At 40.7% G+C, this 21616-nt stretch overlaps 1 protein-coding gene across 10 annotated transcripts in view; it reads right to left on the bottom strand.

The window, feature by feature from the left end:
• The window catches only part of LOC125464606 (protein PALS2-like), a 144128-nt gene that overhangs the window by 99019 nt on the left and 23493 nt on the right, over window positions 1–21616 (bottom strand). For 5 of the 10 annotated variants that reach the window (XM_048557283.2, XM_048557207.2, XM_048557220.2 and 2 more), the window contains exon 2: window positions 9347–9413. The exons of 3 other annotated variants lie outside the window; for them this stretch is intronic. Coding sequence is in view for 5 of the 7 variants with exons in the window: in XM_048557207.2 (XP_048413164.1) it covers window positions 9347–9350 (4 nt within the window). In the remaining 2 variants the exon portion in view is untranslated. The remainder of the gene's footprint in view (window positions 1–9346; window positions 9414–21616) is intronic. 2 more of the 10 variants (XM_059654822.1, XM_059654796.1) reach the window with 1 other exon arrangement.

Genomic DNA, 21616 nt, shown 5'->3' with positions numbered 1-21616 from the left:
AACGAAGTGTGAAGCTGGACGAACATAGCAGGCCAAGCAGCATCTTAGGAGCACAACAGCTGACGTTTCGGGCCTAGACTCTTCATCAGACCCTACCTCTGATGAAGGGTCTAGGCCCAAAACGTCAGCTCTTGACACATTGATTCGGAATCAATCTACCATCCCCTGAGAAAAAGAACACCACCAACGCAGGAAATGACATCACCAACCCAAGGAAACCTATCCAGATAAACAGAAAGTGGGACATAACACCAGCGCTTCGTCGGAGGCTCACTGATGTTACCTAGTATGGTGACGAAACGTCTGAAAACTAACCTTCCAGCTCAGCGAGCAAACTCACATCCAGAACCTCAACCTGAGCTACAAATCTCAAAACTCGCTAACATGACCTGCCCCTCACAAAGTCATCCAACTGTCCCTAAATGGGCCATGCTTTCCCAAATGCTCGGAAATCCTATCCCTAAAATTCTATCCAGTAGGTTCCCAATCACTAATGTGAGATTCATCAGTCTACAGTTTCTTGGATTATCCCTATGTCCCTTCTTGAACACAAGAACAACATTAGCTACTTATCAGTCCTCCAGGATCTCTGCAGTGGCTGATGAGAACACAAAGATCTTGGTCAAGGCCCGACAATCTCCTCTCATTTCTCTCAATAACACAGGGTAGATACCATCGAGAACTGGGTATTTATCCACTTTAGTATTCTTCAAGAGACCCAATACCACTTCTTTCTTGCCCTCAAAATGCCCTGTCATGTTAGCATGCAAATCATTGGTCTTGCTGATTTTGTCCATACCTAGAGATTTAATAAAAGGAAAAGTCTCAAAACTGCTTGTCAGAAATTTCAATAGTCTGCTTCTAATCTTTTACCGCAGAATCTGTGTCAGCCCTGCATCAAGATTGTTCACTGTCTAGAGTAGTGCTAGCAACTGGTGAGTCACAAAACTTAACTCGCCAAGCTTCCTTTTAATGTAAAAACAACCGATGTTTACGTTTACAGAATATCGTGAACTCCAAGACTTGCACTATAGGTCTGAGATTTAGACCTGAAAAAGAAGTGCCCAGAAATTTGGACATTCCTGGCACCCCCGTTCCAATTCCAAAAGAAAGTTACCTAAAGGAAACAGTTCAAAATCTAAATACAAACACGCTAATGTGGCAAACAAGTCCCTAGCAAGGAACCGAAAATAATAACTTGCGTCTTTTGGGATCACGTTGTGGGCCCTCAAGTGTACAAAAAGTTTGAAACATGTGTTAATAAATGTTACAAGCAGAAAAATTTGTCATAAACCAAACATGAAAACACTGATGGCACAGTGGTTAGCACCACTGCCTCATGGATCTAGGGACCCAGGATCGAAACCACCCTTCAGCGACTGCCTAAGTGGCATATTCTCCTCGCCTCTATGCAAGTTTCCTTTGAGTGCTCTGGTTTCCTCCCATAGTTCAGAGAGATGTGTAGGTTAGGTGGATTAGCAATGGTAAGCATGGGGTTATATGGAGTAGAGTAGGGGTTGATTCTGGGTGGGATGCTCTTTGAAGGGTCAGTGCAGTCACAACGTGCCAAATGACCTCTTTTCACACTGTTGGGATTCCTTTATTTATTCATTCATGGGATGAGGGCACAGCTGGCTAGGCATCATTTATTACACATCCCTAATTGACCAGTGGACAGTTAAGAATCAACACATTGCTGTGGGTTTGGAGTCACATTTAGGCCAGACCAGGTAAGGATGGCAGTTTCCCTCCCTAAAGAACATTAGTGAGCATAGAACAAGCCCTTCAGCCCTCGATGCTGCGCTGACCTGAGAAACCAATCTGAAGCCCATCCCCCTGCACTATCCTATCATCCAAATGCTTATCTAAGGACTTTTTAAATGCTCCTAATGTGGCTGAGTTCACGACATTGGCAGGCAGGGCATTCCACGCCCTTACCAATCTCTGAAGGGGATGGGTTTTTTCATCAAATAGATTCATGCTCATCATTAGATGCTTAATTCCAGATTTTTATTAAATTAAAATTCCACCATCTGCCAAGGCAGGATTTGAACTTGGGTCTCCACAACATTATCTGGGTCTCTGGATTAACAGTCCAACGATAATACCATCAGGCCTTCACCACTGTTGTAAGAGAATTCTTCTACGCGACTGTATTATGGATGGAGAAAACTTAATACTGTTGTCATGATAGATAAAAAATGAACTTTGGTTAATTTCTGGAGGGTCTAGGCCCAAAACATCAGCCTTCCTGCTCCTCTGATGCTGTTTGGCCCGCTGTGTTCGTCCAGCTTTGCACCTTGTTATCTTTGGTTAATTACATATTTGAGGCAAACTGTCTGAGGACACAAGAATGGTATAAAAATGGATCAGTTTAAGTTGGAAATAAGGCAGTTTGCTCAAACACAGTGCAGTGCTTTGTTCTGTATCTGGCCAAAAACCAACCAAAAGCATGGTTATGACTTCCTGTAATGAATTTGAAACTGCCCCATTCCAAATTGAAACCAACTCTGTCAATATTTGTTAGTGTTTCAATGGAGACAAGTCAACCAATTGGATGAATCTACTCCAGGAAGAAAGTAAGTGTCAAAACCTTCCACTGTTTAGTAGAGAGAAAAATAAATCAACACATGGAAATGGACAAAAAAGTTTAAAAGCAGATTATGAGGGCATTACAATACTTTTTTGTGGCATGTGGCAGCTATCAGGTAAATGTTTTGTTGCATATTGTTTTACATTTAACTGCAGACTTATTAAAAACTCCAGAAATTATTAAATGCAAGACCGCTTGTTTAAGTGCTCACTAAGTCCACTGTTTTGATGTTCTTTAGTGCCCTAAGAACAGCAATTCTGGGAAATTGCTCATTTCTGATATGGCGCTGATAGACAGCACCCATCTCAAATACATAATATACCAAAATATAGAACAAAGCTCATTTTAAACTGCTCCAATATCAGTGCACATGTTCAAATCATTAGATAATTTATAAAAGTTATCCTATACTAGTAATCCACATACGGAACACACAATCATAAACGATACATAACCCGTTAAGCTAGGCTGGATTCAAATCCACATTTGTGGGGAAGTGGTGGTGTTGTCGTCATGACACTGGGCTAGTAATCCAGATCCGTAGGGTAATATTCTGGGGACATGCATTCAAATCCAATAACAGATGATGAAACTTGAATTCAATTAAAATCTGGGATAAAAAGCTGGCATAACAGCAATCAATTTTGACTGCTCTAAGAACATTCTGCTTCAATAATGCCCTTCAAAGAAGGGAATTTGCCATGCATACCTGGTCTGACCTCCAGAAGACACACAGCAAATATGGCTGACTCATAACTCTCCTCTGGGCAGTTAGGGATGGGCAATAAATGCAGGCCAAGTCAGCGATGCACCACATCCCGTAAACAAAAAATTCTCTCGTAAACTGGCTCTCAGATTTTAATTAGTTGATCAACAGCTGTAAGTATCTACTTTGTACACTCAGTCAAGATGGTTTTAATTTTTCCATTTCATTATGTGCCAAGGCAGAAGAGCAATGGAGAATACAAACCATTCAGTACTGGTAAAACCATTCAATTCAACTGGATTCACAGCACCAGATTTTCTTTTTTTTTTATTAACACGAAGGAGAGTATAAAGCACTGCTATGGTTATACTATTTTTAAAAGATTGTCCTGCGACAATGTAAGTATTCACAAAGTGTCAGAAGCAAAAAGGTACCTTCCAGGACAATTTATGTTTGGAAGGAAACCTGTTTCCAGCAGCTAGCCTATCACAGGAACAAGCAGTTATGGTGTGGATCTCCATCAAAAATCTGGTTGCTACACTACAAAATTTAAATATGATCTACAGTTTGATGGTTTAGGCAGAAACCCTAAACTTATTTATAAAGAACCTGGATCTGCACCCAAAGGGGTACCAGGTTCTGAAAAGTGAGATTAGAACGAACAGCAAATTTATTCAGCTGGCTCAGATACAAGGGGCTAAATGGCTTTTTTCTGAGCTGCCATACTTCTTGGCTCTAGCACACTGACATTTGCAAGGTCAGAAGTGACATGATAGGCTGGATGCTCAAAGGAGATCTTCTCCTGTAGGACAGCCAAGAACTATGGGAAAACAAATTTAAAATTAAGGACACCCCACCTAAGGACACAAAGAACTCTGTGAATAGTTAAGTTCTTCCCCATAGAGATGAGAAGGCAGGGTCAATGAACATTTCTAAAGTAGAGTTATGGATCCTTAATCGACAAAGAGTTTAGGAGGTAGACAGGAAGATAAAGGCCAGAATCAGATCCGTCATGGTCTTGTATTAAATGCTGCAGTCTTAAGTGACTGAATCATCTACTTCTGCTCCTAAGTCGTGTGTTTATATGCTCAACTCAAAGCCCACAAGTCAAATCATTGGAATTTTTGTTGTCTGAAAAACTTTTCATGGTAGCCATTTAACTCCCAATTCTTTTGGCTAACTTCTCCATCCTGATCAATTCATTCATTCATTTACTCACTCACCTATCAATTACAGCCTTGCCAGGCTGGTTTCGTCCTGACTTCCAGTCATTCCCTGACACTGCAGCTGACAACAATCTTTAGTCCCTACAGTCACCTTCATATCATCAGCTTTGGTCCCAAAATTGACAACTTTCCAAGCTTCCTCCTTCAAAGCAAAATTAGTAGCTTTACTACAGGAGGCTTGTTTTGAATAATTCATGGTATTGCTTAACATATTTAAGATTTTAAACTTTCACAGAATCATAGAATCTCTACCGTGTGGAAACAGGCCCTTCAGCCCAACAAGTCCACACTGACCCTTAGAGCATCCCACCCAGACCTAGGCCCCTTTAACCCACCTAATCTACACATCCCTGAACACTATGGGAAATTTAGTATGACCAATCCACCTAGCTGGCACATCTTTGGACTGTGGGATGAAACTGAAGCACCCACAGGAAACCCACATAGGCTCAGGGAGAACGTGCAAACTCCACACAGTCGCCTGCGGGTGTGCGCGAACCCACGTTCCTGGCGCTGAGGAAGCAGTGCTAGTCACTGAATCATTGCACCACCTACCACAAAATGTAGCATCGTTAAGCATACCTTAAATGAGTCAAAACTTGATATGCTGTGCAAATAACAGATCCTTCACATTAAGCAGCTACATCTTCATTGACTAATTTTATCAGATATAGCATGCCAGCCCACTTAATACAGTACTCCTATCTCTCCACTGGCAAACTGCATTGAGAGATTACATCTTTCAGGTTCAGTTGTGAGAAATATACAAGCAGACAAATTACATTAGCAGATGAAACGATGATAGGTCAAACGAACAATATTGAAGATGACACTAAAACACCTGTCGTGAACAAAGTACACAGCAGAGGGACAAAGCACAAGTGACAAAAGATCCAGAGGGCATGGAACACCAACCAGCTAAAAATAATTATGACAAAGTAGGTAGGATGTGACTATGCGATGTTAGGCATTTGTTAGGTATCAGAGAACAGAATGGACAGCGTTAAAAGATACAAACTTGCAATCTTTAGGAATGTTTTATTCAATCTAGGACAGTTATATAAAGGATTTTACAAAAGGAGTTTTCATACACTGTTTGTTCAAGTTGTGACATACAGATCTGGCCCCACACTCCAAGAAATTTTTCATTCCAGTGCAACAACTTATTTTGATTCTCGAGCATTCTTCTGTGATTCTTCTTCAAGAAACATCATATTTTGCACTCGCTATAAATATAGTTATCCCAGTAAACTAGGAACTAGCCAACTTGCATATTTATCTCAACCAGACAGGTCTCCAGATACAAAATGGTCACTCAAACCCATGGGCAAATGGGGGTTCACCTGGCAAACAAACTGCTCACATCCAGGACTTTTCATGCCTCAGAGCCGTAAAATGCTGAAGAAAAGATTTTTATTTCTTAACTTTGAAAAAGATTTTTCTCACGAAATACTAATTCTGAACTACCTCACGGGCCCACCATCAGATGATCGAACAATTACCTAGTCCCTGGCTGGTATAGATAAAATCTCATCTGGCAATGCTAGTTTTGTGAGGATTCACAGTTTGCACCTTAACTAGCTAAAAATTGTTCAGATTCCCACACTTATAAACAGTAAGTATAAAATGAAGCACACCAACATAGTTTTATAATTAATAAAATGAACATAGAACTATACAGCACAGTACAGGCCCTTCAGCCCATGATGTTGTGCTGAACTTTTATCCTAATCCTGAGGTCTATATAACCTCCACCCCTACTTTATACCATCATCCATATGCCTCTCTAATATCCGCTTAAACACCCCTAATAAGGCCAACTCCGCTAACCTCTCCGGCAATGCATTCCATGCCCCTACCACTCCAAGTAAATAAACTATCTCTGATGTTTCCCCATACTTACCTCCACTCACTCTAAAACAATACTCCCCTTGTAATAGCTACGTCCACCCTCAAAAAGTCTCTGGCTGTCCACTATCTATGCCTCTGATCATTTTGTACACCTCTATCAAGTTACCTCTCATCCTTTGTCATTCTAAAGAGAAATGCCTTAGGTCTCTCAACCTTTCCTCATAAGGCATTCCCTCCATTCTAGGCAACATGTGGTAAACGTCCTCTGCACCTTTTCCAACGCTTAAACATCTTTGCTGTAATGAGGCGACCAGAACTGGACATAATACTCCAGATGTGGCCGAACCACAGGTTTCTGTATAGCTGGAGCATAATTTCACGGCTCTTGAATTTAATCACTCTGTCAATGAAAGCTAACACACCATATGCCTTCTTAACAACTCTATCCACCTGGGTGGCAATCAGGGAACTGTGGCCATGAACCCCAAGATCCCTCTGTTCCTCCACACTGCCAAGAATCTTTCCATTTACCCTGTATTCTGCTTTCAAGTTGTCCTTCCAAAATGAATCACCTCACACTTTTCAGGGTTAAACTCCATCTGTCACTTCTCAGCCCAGCTCTGCATCCTGTCAATGTCTTTTTGTAACGTAGTACAGCCCTCCGCACCGTTCACAACTCGACCTACCTTTGTATCATCCGCAAACTTACTGGTCCATCCTTCCATTCCTACATCCAAATCATTTTGGAAAAACCGCAGACAGAAGAGGATCCATAACAGATCCTTGTGGTACACCACTCGTAATTGAGCACCATGTTGACTATTTTCCATCTAATACCACCCTTTATCTTCAAAGGGTCAGCCAATTCTGGATCCAATCTGCCACATTTCCCCCTATCCTATACCTCCTGACTTTCTGCATGACCCTACCATGAGGAACCTTATCAAACACCTCACTTAAATCCATGTATACCACATCCACTGCTCTACCTTCATCCACATGTTTGATCACCTCTTCAAAGAATTCAAGGAGGTTTGAGAGACTTGATCTACACCTCACAAATCCATGCTATCACAGATCAAACTGTGCCTATCCAAGTGATCATAAATCCTGTCTCTCAAAGCCCTTTCTAATAATTTGCCCACCACTGAAGAAAGACTAACTGGCCTGTAATTTCCAGGATTATCCCTGTTCCCTTTTTTGAAAAAGGGAATGCCGTTTGCCTCTCTCCAATCTTCCGGCACCATACCTACGGACAGGGAGGGCAAAAAGATCATTGCCAAAGGCCCTGCGATGTCTTCTCTCGCTTCTCATAGAATCCTTGGAAAAATCCCATCAGGCACGGGGGGCTCATCTACAAGTTCCTCAAAATCTCTAGTACAAACATGGCTTAGATTTTAGTACAATACCAGTTACATTAGTTGTTTAAAAGAGCCAAGTAAATTTAATACGCATCAGGAGTCAACTAATTACTGAGTGTAATATCTGATGTAATGGTGAACCATGGACCAAGAAGATCAAAAAGCTTGATTTCCGATTTGTATAGACTTAGTTCAGCCACGTACAATGCAAAAGCAACATGCTTTTTTTTTTCTGAAGAAGGGTTCTGGCCCGAAACGTCAAACTTTCCTGCTCCTCTGATGCTGTTTGGTCTGCTGTGTTCATCCAGCTTCACACCATGCTTTTAAATAGCTTCTTTGGCCCAATGGGATATTCCAAAGGCACTTCAAACAAAATTTAACATTAAGCTACTCAAGGAAATGTTGCAGCAGGCAAGACAGATTTGAAGAAGCATCTTCAAAAGGAGGAGAAAGAACTAATGGAATGAACTGCCAGAGGAAGTGGGTGGAGGCTGATAGGTTTATAACATTTAAAAGGCATCTTTGGTACACGAATAGGAAGGGTTTAGAAGGATATGTGCCAAATGATGGTAAATGAAACTAGGTTTATATAGGATATCTGGTCGTTTGGATGGACTGAGATGGACCGAAGCGTCTGTTTCTGTGCTGTATATCTCGATGACTCTCGGACATCCTTGACCAGAATGGGACTCGTACACATTCAATTACAGGTAAAGTGCTGGATGAGACCAAGTTTTCCACCGATGAGAAATGAGGTGTCAGCACAGATGAGGGTTTCAATAGCAACTAATTCAAATTAGAGGCAGTAACTGCAAATTTAGAAGTAAAAGTAGGTGATTTTGATGAGAGAGTGAAGAAATTGTTAAAAGCTCATTTTATGGATAAACAAAGCTGAGAGTTACTATCTTAGTCTGTTTCAGTCTCCGATCATGGTCAAGGAGCTGATGCAACCGATGAGATACAAGTGGCCTCAATATCTTGGATTAGAGGAATAAAGCAGATTTCCAATGCAGACTGCTATCTGTTAATTCCATTTACTCACTTAACACCTACACAGAACACAGACTTCTGCCTACTTCCACTCATTCAACATCATGCATAAAAGAAACAACCACTTGTGTAAAGCATCACAGAATTCTGGCACCAGTGACATTCTGTCGCAGCAGAAATCAACACCTTGAGGAAAAACGAAAGCAACATTGGAAACAAAAATTTTTAAGGAGCATTCTAGCAAGAACTTTTATAAAGTAAATGGCATACAGCTCTCAGAGCTCACTAATTTAAGGGCTATGCATGATGCATTCTGTTATTATATACATGTTCCTTATATTCAACCGAACGGCTCAACAAGAATAATAGGAAAAACAATTTTTGTCTTCTATCCTTGCACAATTCCATAATGATTGAGTCAAATCAGTGGCAGAATGAATACAGCAGATAAGCAGCCATTAGTGTTAAGCATTAATATTAATTCAAGTTGTAAGCCCATATGAACATGTAACCACATGTTAAACATGTGTGCACTAAGCAATGCCTCTCAACAATTTCCCAAACTTTTAAAACCTTCTGAAAGGCAATGTGCAGCATATTTACAACACAAGGCACTTACCCATGTATGTTCTTGATTGATGTACCTACACCTTTGGATGTGCAAAGTACACTCTAAATTCAGACTGCTTCAGAATTTCATCCAGCCATGTCGAGGAAGGAAAGGCAGAAAAGACAAAAGAAAATTAAATTCAGCACGTGCTCCACGTAGGCAGCAATCAGGCAAGTATATGTCACCTGTGCTGGGGCTTCCCATTCTTCAAATCATAAAATGTATTTGGATGCAAGATACAAAAGTCTTCAGATCTCAAAATTAGGCTGCATGGCAAACAGGGAGGAGGAATGCAGGACAACAACTTTTACTGCTTAATACAAAGAATGGGATAGTACAATGTCAAAAGCAATAAAAAGGATATAACTACTCCAGTGAATTTTCACTGTAACCATTGTACCAACATACAGGAGATATATATTCTACAATGGAATGTCAAATTTTCAAAAGTGAAAAAACAAGATTAACAGTTCAATAAAGGTAGAAGAGGCCATAAAAATAAATGATTCTGAATTTCATACTAGAAGTCTCTACAAAGACTATTTTGATGCATTTTTTGCATTCAGCACAATTTTTTACCTGATGCAACAATACTCATGTTAAAAACTGAAAGAATTGCAGATGCTGTAAATCAGGAACAAAAACAGAAGTTGCTGGAGAAAGCTCAGCAGGTCTGGCAGCATCTGTGAAGCAAAAAAGTCAAACAGTTGATGCTTCAGGTCCGGTGACCCTTCCTCAGCTCATGTTATCCCGTGTCAAATAAGAATCTAAGTATGGCTATCACAGCATTGAAGAATCCAAAAGATGTATATAATAGGGAGCTGTGACAACCATTGTCTCTCTGGTGCTTAACGGTCTGTGTGATATTAAACAATTAGATCGCACAAAGCAGCAGAGTTTTTGTAGAGTGTCATGATTTAAGTTATCCTAAGTTGAAGTATGTGAACTTTATGCCCTCAAGTCATAATATAGTGAGGACAGCATATCACAAGAACACTTTTTAAACATGTACTGACTGTAAGCCATAGTATAACATTTTTAGCAGCAGATTTGAAAATGAAAGCTTTTAGTAAAATTGCCCTGAACATTTTCAATGGTTAACCAGTGTTTGTTATTTGCTTTAAGAATAAATTGTGTGTACAATAAATAGACTATTTACAGTTCTTTGAAAAGGAAGCCTGGTTAAGAAAGATACATATTGTGGCTAGTAATACAAAAGGAAATCAATTTGCCACACAGTTGGCTGAATTGATGCATTTACACTAAAAGTGGAGCACTGAGACTTTACTCCAACGCATTCCTTCTGTCACAGGCATGGGACAGGATAAATTGTACTGACAACTCTTCACACTACAATTGTCGTTCCACACTTACTCAAAAACCTTTTGAAAAGCTTCAAATTTTGTCACACACCATCTCATTAAGTGAGAAACAATAATAACAGGAAAATAATGTTCTCTTGACTAGATTATTTTAACATTAATACAGCACTTCTACTTTCACCCTTTCAGCCTCCACATTGAAATGGAAAGCTTCTCTTCAGAAAAGTATTCAAGGAAGTTCCTTTAACCAATGTAATTAACAATAATAATAATAATTTACATACAGAGAGAACAGCACATAAGAAAACAATTAGGTATAAAAATGACAATTTCAAAATCTGCAGATGACCTTAAACTTGAGGGCCTGTGAAGTGTGAAAGAGAATATTGACAGACTTCACTGCAAATGAGTTTTTTGAAGAAATTACAAACAAAATTGAGAAGGCAGAGCATTAGCTTATCTGGACTTCAAGAAAGCATTCGACAAAGTTTCCACACAGTAGACTGGATAACAAGACTCAATCACATGGAACATAAGGAGGACTAGCCATTTGGATACAAAATTGACTCAAAGATAGGAGGCAGTGGGTGATGGAGAGTTGCTTTTTGGTTTTATGAATGGGAAGGATTTACAGGGATACAGGCCAAATGCTGACAAATGAGACTAGATTAATTTAGGATATCTGGTCTGCATGGAAGAGTTGGACCAAAGGGTCTGTTTCCATGCTGCACACACCTTGATGACTTAAAAGCATGCAGAAAGCCTGTTACTGGGTACAGGGCAACCAGTATTTGATGCAAAGTGCAAAAAGTGAAGTCATACATTTTAGCAGGATGAACAAGAAGCAGCAGCCTAAAATAAAGGATGTAATACCAAAGGGGTGCAGAAGCAGATGGTGGGGTCTGAGGGGTACATCTGCATAAATTGTCGGAAGGTGACAGAACGGGACGAAAATGTAGTCAATAAAGGCAGGATCCAGACAGTATTAAATAGCAGCAGAAAGAGTACAAAAGCAAGAATTTATGAGAATGGGAAAACCTCAAACACTGGTTCAGCCAATTTTGACCACCAAACTTTGCGCAGCTTTTCAAGGCATTCAAAGAGAGTGAGCAGAAAATATTGACAAGAATTATCAAGAGTGAAGGACATCAATTACATGGATAGGTCAGTGAGAAGATGGGGTTTGGTTTTCTCAGAAAAGAGAAAAACAGAAGATGATTCAAAAAGGTGTTCAAAAATACAAGGAGTCTGGAGAGAACAACTAAAAAGAAACCGTTCCCAAAATGTCGGAAGGATGGAACATGACTGGCAAGAGAACAAAAGGTGACATGATTTTATTTTAAGTGTGGGGTTAGAAACTGGAAATGTACTGCCTGAGGGTATGGCATAGGCAGATGTAGCTCCCAAGTAAGAAATGGATAATTACTTAGAGAAAAAAATTGCAGGGCCATGAGATAGGGCAGGAATGTGGGACAAGTACACAGTATCACCACGGAAATCTGCCTAAATGGCCTACTTCAATGCTGTAACCATTCTATGATCTTATACAGTTTTAACAAAACACCTAATCATTTAAATGTGCTAAATATTTCTACATTTTTTATTGAAACCATGATGAATAGCTTTGTTTCACAGCCCGTGGAGACATTTCAGGTACTGTTTCATGAACAACGCAAGCTTGGGAATTACTGCTCCGTTGTGAGAAGGAAACATTTCCCAAAAATTACCCACTCTCAAAAGTTTCCAATTTCTTTTTAGAGCAAAATACACAATTCAAATCTCAGGTTTCTAGATTACACTATTCTCTTTGGGCATGTACAATATTCTCTCTGCACAGCAAGCATTTGACATGCTTATTACTTACTTCATCACCAGAGGAGAACTTCAACTGTACTTATATGTCGGTGCTCAAGATAGCTTTAATGAGATACTAGTATCTATTAAGTAAGTTTAATGTTATAACCTTGCTCAATCCCTGCTGACAGCACTAAAATAAAAACTTTGCTCAATCCATGTGCAATGAATTTCCACCTTAAGCTCACCACAATAAGCAGAAAGATATCAACCTTGTTTTAACAAAGGCAAGAATTGATAAGATTTTCACCTGAGGCCCTGATCCTTCCTTTGGAAAGAGTGAAAAGATATACCTTGGTCAAAGTATCAGCACTGGCTCAATAATACACTTTACAGTTCGGAGTTACAGAACCATTTATGGGAGGAGGCCATTCACCTCATCAAGTCCTTGTCAGCTGTCCATGAGGCTCTACCGTAATCCCTACCTCACCCCCTGGATCCTGTATCCAGGCAAATGCCTCTTCTTCAAACACCCACGCAACTTCCTTGTAAAATCATTGGTCATTTCCACATCCACCAATGACTCTTATCAGCAGCAAGTACCAGATCATTACCACATGCTGGGTCAGAAAGCTCTTCATCATTTTCCCCCGCATTGTTCATCCAGAATTTTAAAATCTGTGCTCATTAGTTCTTGTACAATTAGCTAGAGGGAAAAGATCTTCCTGGTCTATCTTATCCAAGCCTGGCATAACCCTGAACACCTCTGAAATCTTCCCTCAAACTCCTCTGTCTCCAAGGGAACAATCCTGACCTTTAACTAAAATGTCCAAGCCGAAGATTCAATGATGATTTAACTAAAATCACTGGAACCATACTGGTAAATTGCAGTTGAGACCTAAACAGGATTTTCTCAGCATAACTTCTGCTTCTTTATTCAATAGCACTATTTATGAAGCTCAAAGCAACATATCCTTTGTTAACCATTCTCTCAGCACACCCTGCCACTTGCACTTCCTTCACAAGTTTTAGAATTCTGACACCGAGTCTCACATTAGAACGAAAATATCTAGAAGTGTTCCTTGCCTTTGTAAACCTAATCAAAGTGTTTGATTCTCTAAATCCTGAAGTCCTACAGAATGTCCTCCAGTGCACTGGCGCCCATTAAAGTCTGTCATAATTCCGAGACTTAGCTGAGGCTTTGCATGTCACTTCCCCATTCCAAAATGTTCCCATCATGGACAACAGCTATTCAGCATGTAGCCTCCCACTCCAAGTTCTTCTCCAGCCCAAATGGACACTGTCTTTGCCCCATCAAGGGGATCCTCATTCCAATACGATATTTTTCCCTAAACAATACTACCCTCAAACCTCCATTTTCTCTTCTCTTTCTTTTAGATTACAAGAAATGTACAGAAAGTGACCAATTATTATTTTCAAGCCACATTTCCATTATTCTCACAATTTTGTGATTGCAGCACACTAGTTTTTTTTATTATACTGTGAATTTACACATGCTGTCACTTTAGAAGAAATGAGTGGCTTTTAAAGGAAAAAGGAATCTGAAATTACAGTGATTTACTAAAAAGAATAAAGGCATAAAGGTACTAGCATAATAAAATTCTTCCATTTTAAGCAAGAATCAAATAAAGTAAATGTTGAAAACTCCCAACTAACCACACACTCCAACACCCAGAATTAACACAAGGTAAACACGAATTACAGGCAAATTGCAGTCAATTAAAAACAAACATGAATTGACTCTGCAATCTGCAGCATACAAGTCAGGGGAGGTTCTTGTGACACACCGACAGCCTCGCAAATCTCTGAGCCAAGGGGTCAGAGTTCAAGTCAATTCACAATTCCTGCTCTAATTCTGCCCTTAGTTTTCCAACATGTTCAACTGTATTTTACACATACAGCTCTTCAAGTGTGCCTTCTCAGTTTTCCCTTTGCTCTTCATGTGGAATGGTGTTACAAATGTTACATTTTCAGAATTTAGGAATAGTTTGTTGGTTAGTAGATACTCCAGGGTGCTGTCAGGTAACAGTACTAGGGAGTTTACATACTGGGATTTAGGAAACTGAATAGCGCTCCAAAGACAGTCTAGCAGTGTAGAAAAATGAGGCGGAGTCCTTTCAGACAAAAACAAAAGCTCAGTCAATAAAAGTTATACTCATGCTATTTGCCCCCATTAGGTACTCAAAATCAGCGTAACAGGCAGAGTGAGTGCTATAAAGTCACTAGCAGTAGGTATAAACCATTTTTAAGTGCAAAGGCAGGCATAGCAGAAATAACATGGCTAAATAAATGTTCCAAGTATGATACTTACAAAAATAGACTGCAATACATTGCATGACTAAAATACAGGCCACAGCATCAAGTCACTGACATTTAGCTATTTATGGATTCCAAATGAAGAGACTGATTAACATCTAATTAAGCAATGCTGCTTTAGATATACAGTTCCGCAAATCACTGTACTCTCCTTCAAAGTACTTTTTAACAGAGTGACAATTCACTGTTTGCACTGCAGCAAAACACCACTGGGTACTGGCATCTTTTAGAGCAGAAATTATAAAATTGGACCTGCTTGATTAGCTGGGTGCATTAGAATCTGGCACCATTTAAAATAGTGTGAGCAAATTCGCCTCTTTTAGTTATTAAGACTCAAGCAATTGCGATGAAACAGTTACCTGATCATATCCTTCCTTTTTGTTGTTTACAAATTTGGTGATATATTCCAGGCATTATCAAGGCAATTGAGAAAACAAGCAGTGGCTGTGAGAAAATAATCCAGATGGTGGTGGGCACACCTGACAGTGTGGAGCCAGTAAGATTTTTAAAAAGTGAATTGGATTGGATAAACATCCGAGGAAAAGAAATTTGCGCAGCTATAGGAATTAAGAACAGAGGAACTGTTCTTGTAGTGAGCTAGTTATCAAGGGCACAATGGGTCAAAAGACTTCCATCTGCGCTTCAATGACTATAACAGGAACTAAAGTTCATAAAAAAACCCACTGGCTGCAAAGCACTTTTGGGCACTCTAAAAGTATGCAAAACTATATAAATCCAATTGCTTGGGTTATTCTAAGATAATAAAATGTGAGGCTGGATGAACACAGCAGGCCAAGCAGCATCTCAGGAGCACAAAAGCTGACGTTTCGGGCCTAGACCCTTCATCAGAGCCTCTGATGAAGGGTCTAGGCCCGAAACGTCAGCTTTTGTGCTCCTGAGATGCTGCTTGGCCTGCTGTGTTCATCCAGCCTCACATTTTCTTATCTTGGAATCTCCAGCATCTGCAGTTCCCATTATCTCTGCTTGGGTTATTCTTGTAGTTTATTTCCCAAACTGAGATTTTAGTATTAAACGGTACGATAAGCTTGTCAAAAACAACATTCTGTAAAGTGGGGGGCGGAGGGGGTTTCCTTACTCTGAATGCAACCTAGTTTAGTTGAACATATCTTCCGTTGCTCAAATAGGCAGATTTTTCTACCTTTTCAGATATCTGAATCTGGTCCACACCAGCTCTCCAGATGAGCAATTCGTTTAGTGCAATTCCAGTGCCTCTTCCCTGCAGCTCTACACATTTTTCCTTTTCAGATAAAAATCTTTCTTGAAGGATTCGACTGAATTTGACACCAAATTGGCAGAAAAGACATTTCAGTTCTTAAACACGTAAATTTTTTAAAAAAATTTACTTTTCAATACTTCTACCGAAGATTTTAAACCAGTAGCCTCTCAATCTTTATTCTTGCATAAATGGTAACAGCTTTTCCCTACTTACTCTGACCAGACACCTCATGGTACTGAGTATCTCTATTAAATCTCCACTCAGTAGAAAACAATTCAAACGGCCCCAATCAATCTTCATTAATTCATTAAAAAAATTATATAAAATATGACAGTGTTACCAGGACAGGCAACGTGTTGATGCTGCAGCATGAGAAAGCTGCTGGACACCAAGGCGTTCCAAGGCAAAAAAACATCTAGTAAGCATCTACAGTTTGAGGAATTTTGAATCCAGGGTCAGAGCTGCAGGTATTGAGTCATGTCAGCAGAGGGTAAGTTATCTGGAAACTTTGCTCCAGGAGGCGGTTACACCCTTTTGGGTTTCCAATCACGGTCATGAGATTGCAACTGCTGGTGAGGCAGATATGGGAACTTGGGGGTAGCATTACAGGAGCCTCAGCCTCTGCAATTGTCTAATAGCTACAACACTCTTGCAAGCTGTGTGTAGGGACAGTGGGGACTGCAGGGAGGACATGAGGATAAGATCAGAGTTCGGCCATGCAGCCTATCAAGTCTGCTCCGCCATTCAACCACATTTTTCAACCCCATTCTTCTTCTCCCTGTACCATTAATCTCCTTACTGATCAAAGAATTCTGTCTCAAAGGCACTCAATGGATTGGCCTCCACAGACATCTATGGCAATGAGTTCTACAGATTCACCACCCTCACCCGAGTTCTAAAGTGTCACCACTTCACTGAGGCTGTGCCCTCCAGTCCTAGTCTCTCCTATTACTGGAAACATCATCTCCACATCACTCTATCCAGACCCCTCAATATTCTGTAAGGACAGTCAGATCCCTCTCCTGCTATCCTCCTAAACTCCACTGAGTACAGGCCCGGAGTCCTCAACTGCTCATTTAAAAAGCCCTTCACTGCTGGGATCATTCTTGTGAAACTCCTCTGGACTCCAAGGCTGACATATTCTTCCTTAGATATAGAGCCCAAAACTGGTCACAAAATCCCTTATACAGTCTCAGCAGTACATCTCTGCTTGTGTTCTAGCCCTCTCATGCTAGTGCTAACATTGCATTTGCCCTAACTACCAACCAAACGCACACATTGGCCTGAATTAACACTCCTCAGTCCCTGTGTTTCAGATTTCTGAAGCCCTTCCCCGTTTAGAAAATTGCCCGTGCCTCCAGCACAGAACTTCATCCTTTCTCAGTGTATTCCATCTGATACTTTTTTGCCCTCTATCATAGTCTGTCAAAGTCCTTGTGCAGCCTCCCCACTTCCTCAACACTATGTTCCTCCCCGAATCTTTGTTCTTCTGCAAAATTAACAACAATGCCCTCAGCTCCTTCTCCAAGATCATTAATATAAAACATGGATAGTTGTGGTCTCAATACTGACCCTGTGGACCTCCACTAGTCACCAGCTGCCATCCTTAAAAAGATCCCTTTACACCCATTCTCTGTCTTCTGCCAGTCAGCTATTCCTATATCCATGCCAGTACCGTGTCCCTAACACCATGGGCTCTTAATTTATTAGGCAGGCTCCTGTGCAGCACCTGGGCAAAGGCCGTCTGGAGACCCAAATAGATCACGTCTACTGACTCTCTTTGTGCAACTTACCCATTACTTCCTCAAAACAATTTTCCCTTGATGAAGCTATGCTGACTCAGCACTATTTGACCACGCACTTCCAAGTACTCCGCAATCTCACGGTTAGTAACGGACTCTAAAATCTTACCAGGCTACCTGGCCTATAATTTCTTACCTTTTGCCTCCCTCCCTCCCTCAAACAGGGGTGTTACATTAGTCATCTTCCAGTCCTTTGGGACTCTCCCCAAGTCCTCTGATTCCTTAAAGGTCACGACCAATCTGTCCATAATCTCTTCACCTCTCCTCTTACCTAGATGCAGTCCAACCAGTCCAGGCGGTTTAGCACCTTCAGATCTTTCATCTTCCCCAGCAACTTCTCCTTGGTGATGGCCACTACATTCACCTCCATCCCCTGGCTCTCAAAGTTCTGGAATGCTGCTAGTGTCTTCCACCATGAAGACAGATGCAAAGTATCTATCCAGTTCCTTCAGTGTTTCTCGGTTCCCCATTACTACTTCTCCAGCCTCATTTTCCAGCAGTCAAATGTCCACTGTTGCCTCTCTCCTTTTTACATGTCTATAAACAACTTTTGGAATCTTCTTTGATATTAAGAGCTAGCTTACCTTCATATTTCATCATCTCCTCCTTTATGGCTTTTTTTTAAGTTGTACTCTGCTGGTTTTTAAAAGCTTCCCACGATCTTGACTGCATTGTATGTTTTTCCTTTCGCTTTTATGATGTCACTGCCTTCCTTCGTCAGCTATTGTCGCCTCATCCTCCCCTGGGATGAATTTCTGCTGTGCTTCACAATTTAACCCCAGAAACTCCTGCCACTGCTGCTCTACTGTCTTCATATTCAGTTCCTCTTCTGATCAATTCTGACCAGCTCTGTCCTCATGACTTTGTAGTTATCTGCATACAACTGTTATAGCTTTTTCCAGCTTCTCTATCTCAAAATGCAAGGTGACTTCTATCCTCCTGTTGTCACTATCCCCAAGGTCTTCCTTTACCTTGGGCTCCTTAACCAAGTCTCCTTCATTACAAACCACGAAATCCAGAATTCCGTTTCCTAGACGGCTTTATCACAAGCTGCTCCAAAACTATCCTGTAGACAGTTCGTGAATTCTTCTTCTTGGGATCTGCTACTAACCTGATTTTCCTAGTCCCCAGTGAAATCCCTATTATAGTAATAGGACCTTTCCTGTCATCCAATTTATTTTCTGCCCCACATCTTAACTGCCGCTAGAGGGCACGTATTTAACTCCCTTCCGGGTCTTTTCTCCTTTGCAGCTCCTCAACTCTACCCAAAAAGTTTTTATGCCTCCCAATCCAATAATCGCTTCTTGCCATTGATGAGGAGTGAATTGACCATGGTAGAGTGGTGCAGGGAGCCATTCAAGTGGGAGGAGAAAAATTGGAATGGAGTAGTGGCAGGGGAGATGATAACTGAGGATACTATTCTCTGCAGCCAATAATCACAAGGCTGTGATGCCTGCCCATTGCCAGGATTGAGGGCATCTCTTCAGGGTTGGAGGGGAGAGATGCAGCTGTTGTCAATGTCTAAACCAATAACATTGGTAAGGACTAGAAAGAACGTTCTATTCAAACAGTTTGAAACAGTTAGCAGAATTTGGCATTTTCAGAATGTGAAACTTGGGTTGGAAACAACTGTGCTAAATTTAAACAAGGGTAAGCACAACAAAAAGGACTGGGTTGACTGAAACAAAAACAAAATTTGCTGGAAAAGCTCAGCAGGTCTGGCAGCTTCTGTGGAGGAGAAAACAGAGTTAACGTTTCGGGTCCGGTAACCCTTCCTCAGAACTGGGTTGACTGGAGTCAACTGGGAAAGGAGTTTGAGGTGTAACGATGCAGGATTTTAAAAATCTCATGAATCATGGTAAGGACATATCCCAGTTAGCAGGCAGGATTATAAGAATAGAGTAAACTACTAAATGGTTAAACTATGAAGAATATTATCAAATTGAATGAAAAAGCATCCAACATGGGCTATTTCATTGGTAAGCCCAGAGACTGAGAAAGTTTTTAAAACTAACAAATGAAGACCATCAGAACAATAAAAGAAAGGAAAGCTAAACTAAGGAGTAAGAGCTTCTTTACAGGCCGATGAGAACACAGGTTCCTCAGAGAATGTGGCTAGGTAAATGATAATGGCAGCAAAGTTGAATAAGTACTTTGCATCAGTCTTCATAGTAGAAGATACCAATAGCATGATAATAAGTGATCAAGGAGCAGACTAAGTAGTGTTGGGGAGGGATAAAAATGAAATAACTATCATGAGAAAAATACCTTTGGGGCCCTAATGGAAACTTGAAACTACTGAGGTGCCGAACGGGAAATCGATGCTGGAGCCACAATTATTTACTACAAACATTGACTAGGATGAGGAAAATAAATGTACCATGGCTAAGTATTTCGATGGCACAAAAATAGGTGAGAAGACAACTGGTGAGGATAACAAAGTTTGCAGAGGTATATAATCCGATTAAGCTAGTGGGCAAAAAGGGACTGGAGTCTAAAAATAGTGAGATCTTGCTAACAAGACAAGGAACCATTCAGACTACAGCTGCTGCTTGGCCTGCTGTGTTCATCCAGCCCCACACTTTGTTATCTTGGATTCTCAAGCATCTGCAGTTCCCGTTATCTCTGATTACAGCTTTAATATTGGTGACTTTTGTCTCCTTATCTAAAGGAAAGATTGGCATTGGAGGCCGATCACTAGGTATGGAGGGTGTGTCTTATAAAAGAAGTTGAGTGGGTTGGGCCTCACTCATCGGAATTTAGAAGAACGAGAGGCAACCTTATTGGAATATAAAAGAACTCTTAGGAGGGTTGACAGGGTAAATGGAGAAAAGGTTGTTTATGTTTATGGGTCAGTCAAAGACCAGAGAGCATAATCTCAGAGAGCAAGGGCTGTCTATTTATGACAGAGATGTGGAGGAAATTCTTCTCTCAATCTGTGGAACTCTTTACTGCAGTGGGGTGTAGAGGTTATGTCATTAAGTATATTCAAGGCTGATTTTTAATCACTAAGGGAATGAGAGTTATAAGGAAAGGCAGGCAAGTGGAATTTAGGCTTCGTGGGTCTGCTATGATCTCACTGAATTGCAGAACTGACTTGATGGGTTGAATGGTCTATTTCTGATCCTACATCCTGTGGTCCTCGATGTTTTACTTGCTCAAATGCTGCCTTGATGTCACAGACTGTCATTCTAACTTCACCTCCAGAGTTCAGCTCTTTTGTCAACATTTAGACTAAGACTTTAATCAGGACAGTGCATGAGTGGCTTTGGAATCAAAACAAGTACACAGGGAGCAAATTATGTCTTTGCAAGTCCCACTTAATAGTACAGTCAACAACTCCTATTGTTACCACTGATGATTAAGATTAGACCAATAGGGTTGTAACTGGCCAGGTAGACAGGTGACCTCATTGAAACAAAGTGTCTCAGGAGGCTTGACAGGGTTAATGCTGAAAAGTTATTTCTGTTGGTGGAGGGGTCTAGGTTGAATTTGTCTTTCTTTTTATGCACAGGGCATACCTTCGCATTTACTGGACAAATGTGGCAAATTGCCCATGTTAAAGCTTTAATGGAAAGCAGCTTAGCTAAGGGTCTTGCAAGTTCTGGAGCAAACAACCTCAATATCGTTACTGTAGTATTATCTGGGTCCATTGCCTTTGTAGTATCCAGTGTCTTCAACTGTTTCTTGAAAACACACAGTTGAAGACTGGGATCTGTGATGTGAAGACCTCGGGAGCAGGCCAAGTGAGATCACCCACTCGGTACCTCTAGCTGTGGGTGGATAT

Source organism: Stegostoma tigrinum, chromosome 2, assembly GCF_030684315.1.
Source record: "Stegostoma tigrinum isolate sSteTig4 chromosome 2, sSteTig4.hap1, whole genome shotgun sequence".
Lineage (NCBI taxonomy): Eukaryota > Metazoa > Chordata > Chondrichthyes > Orectolobiformes > Stegostomatidae > Stegostoma > Stegostoma tigrinum.
The sequence above is the reverse complement of the archived record's forward strand: the minus strand, read 5'-3'. Positions and strand labels throughout refer to the sequence as shown.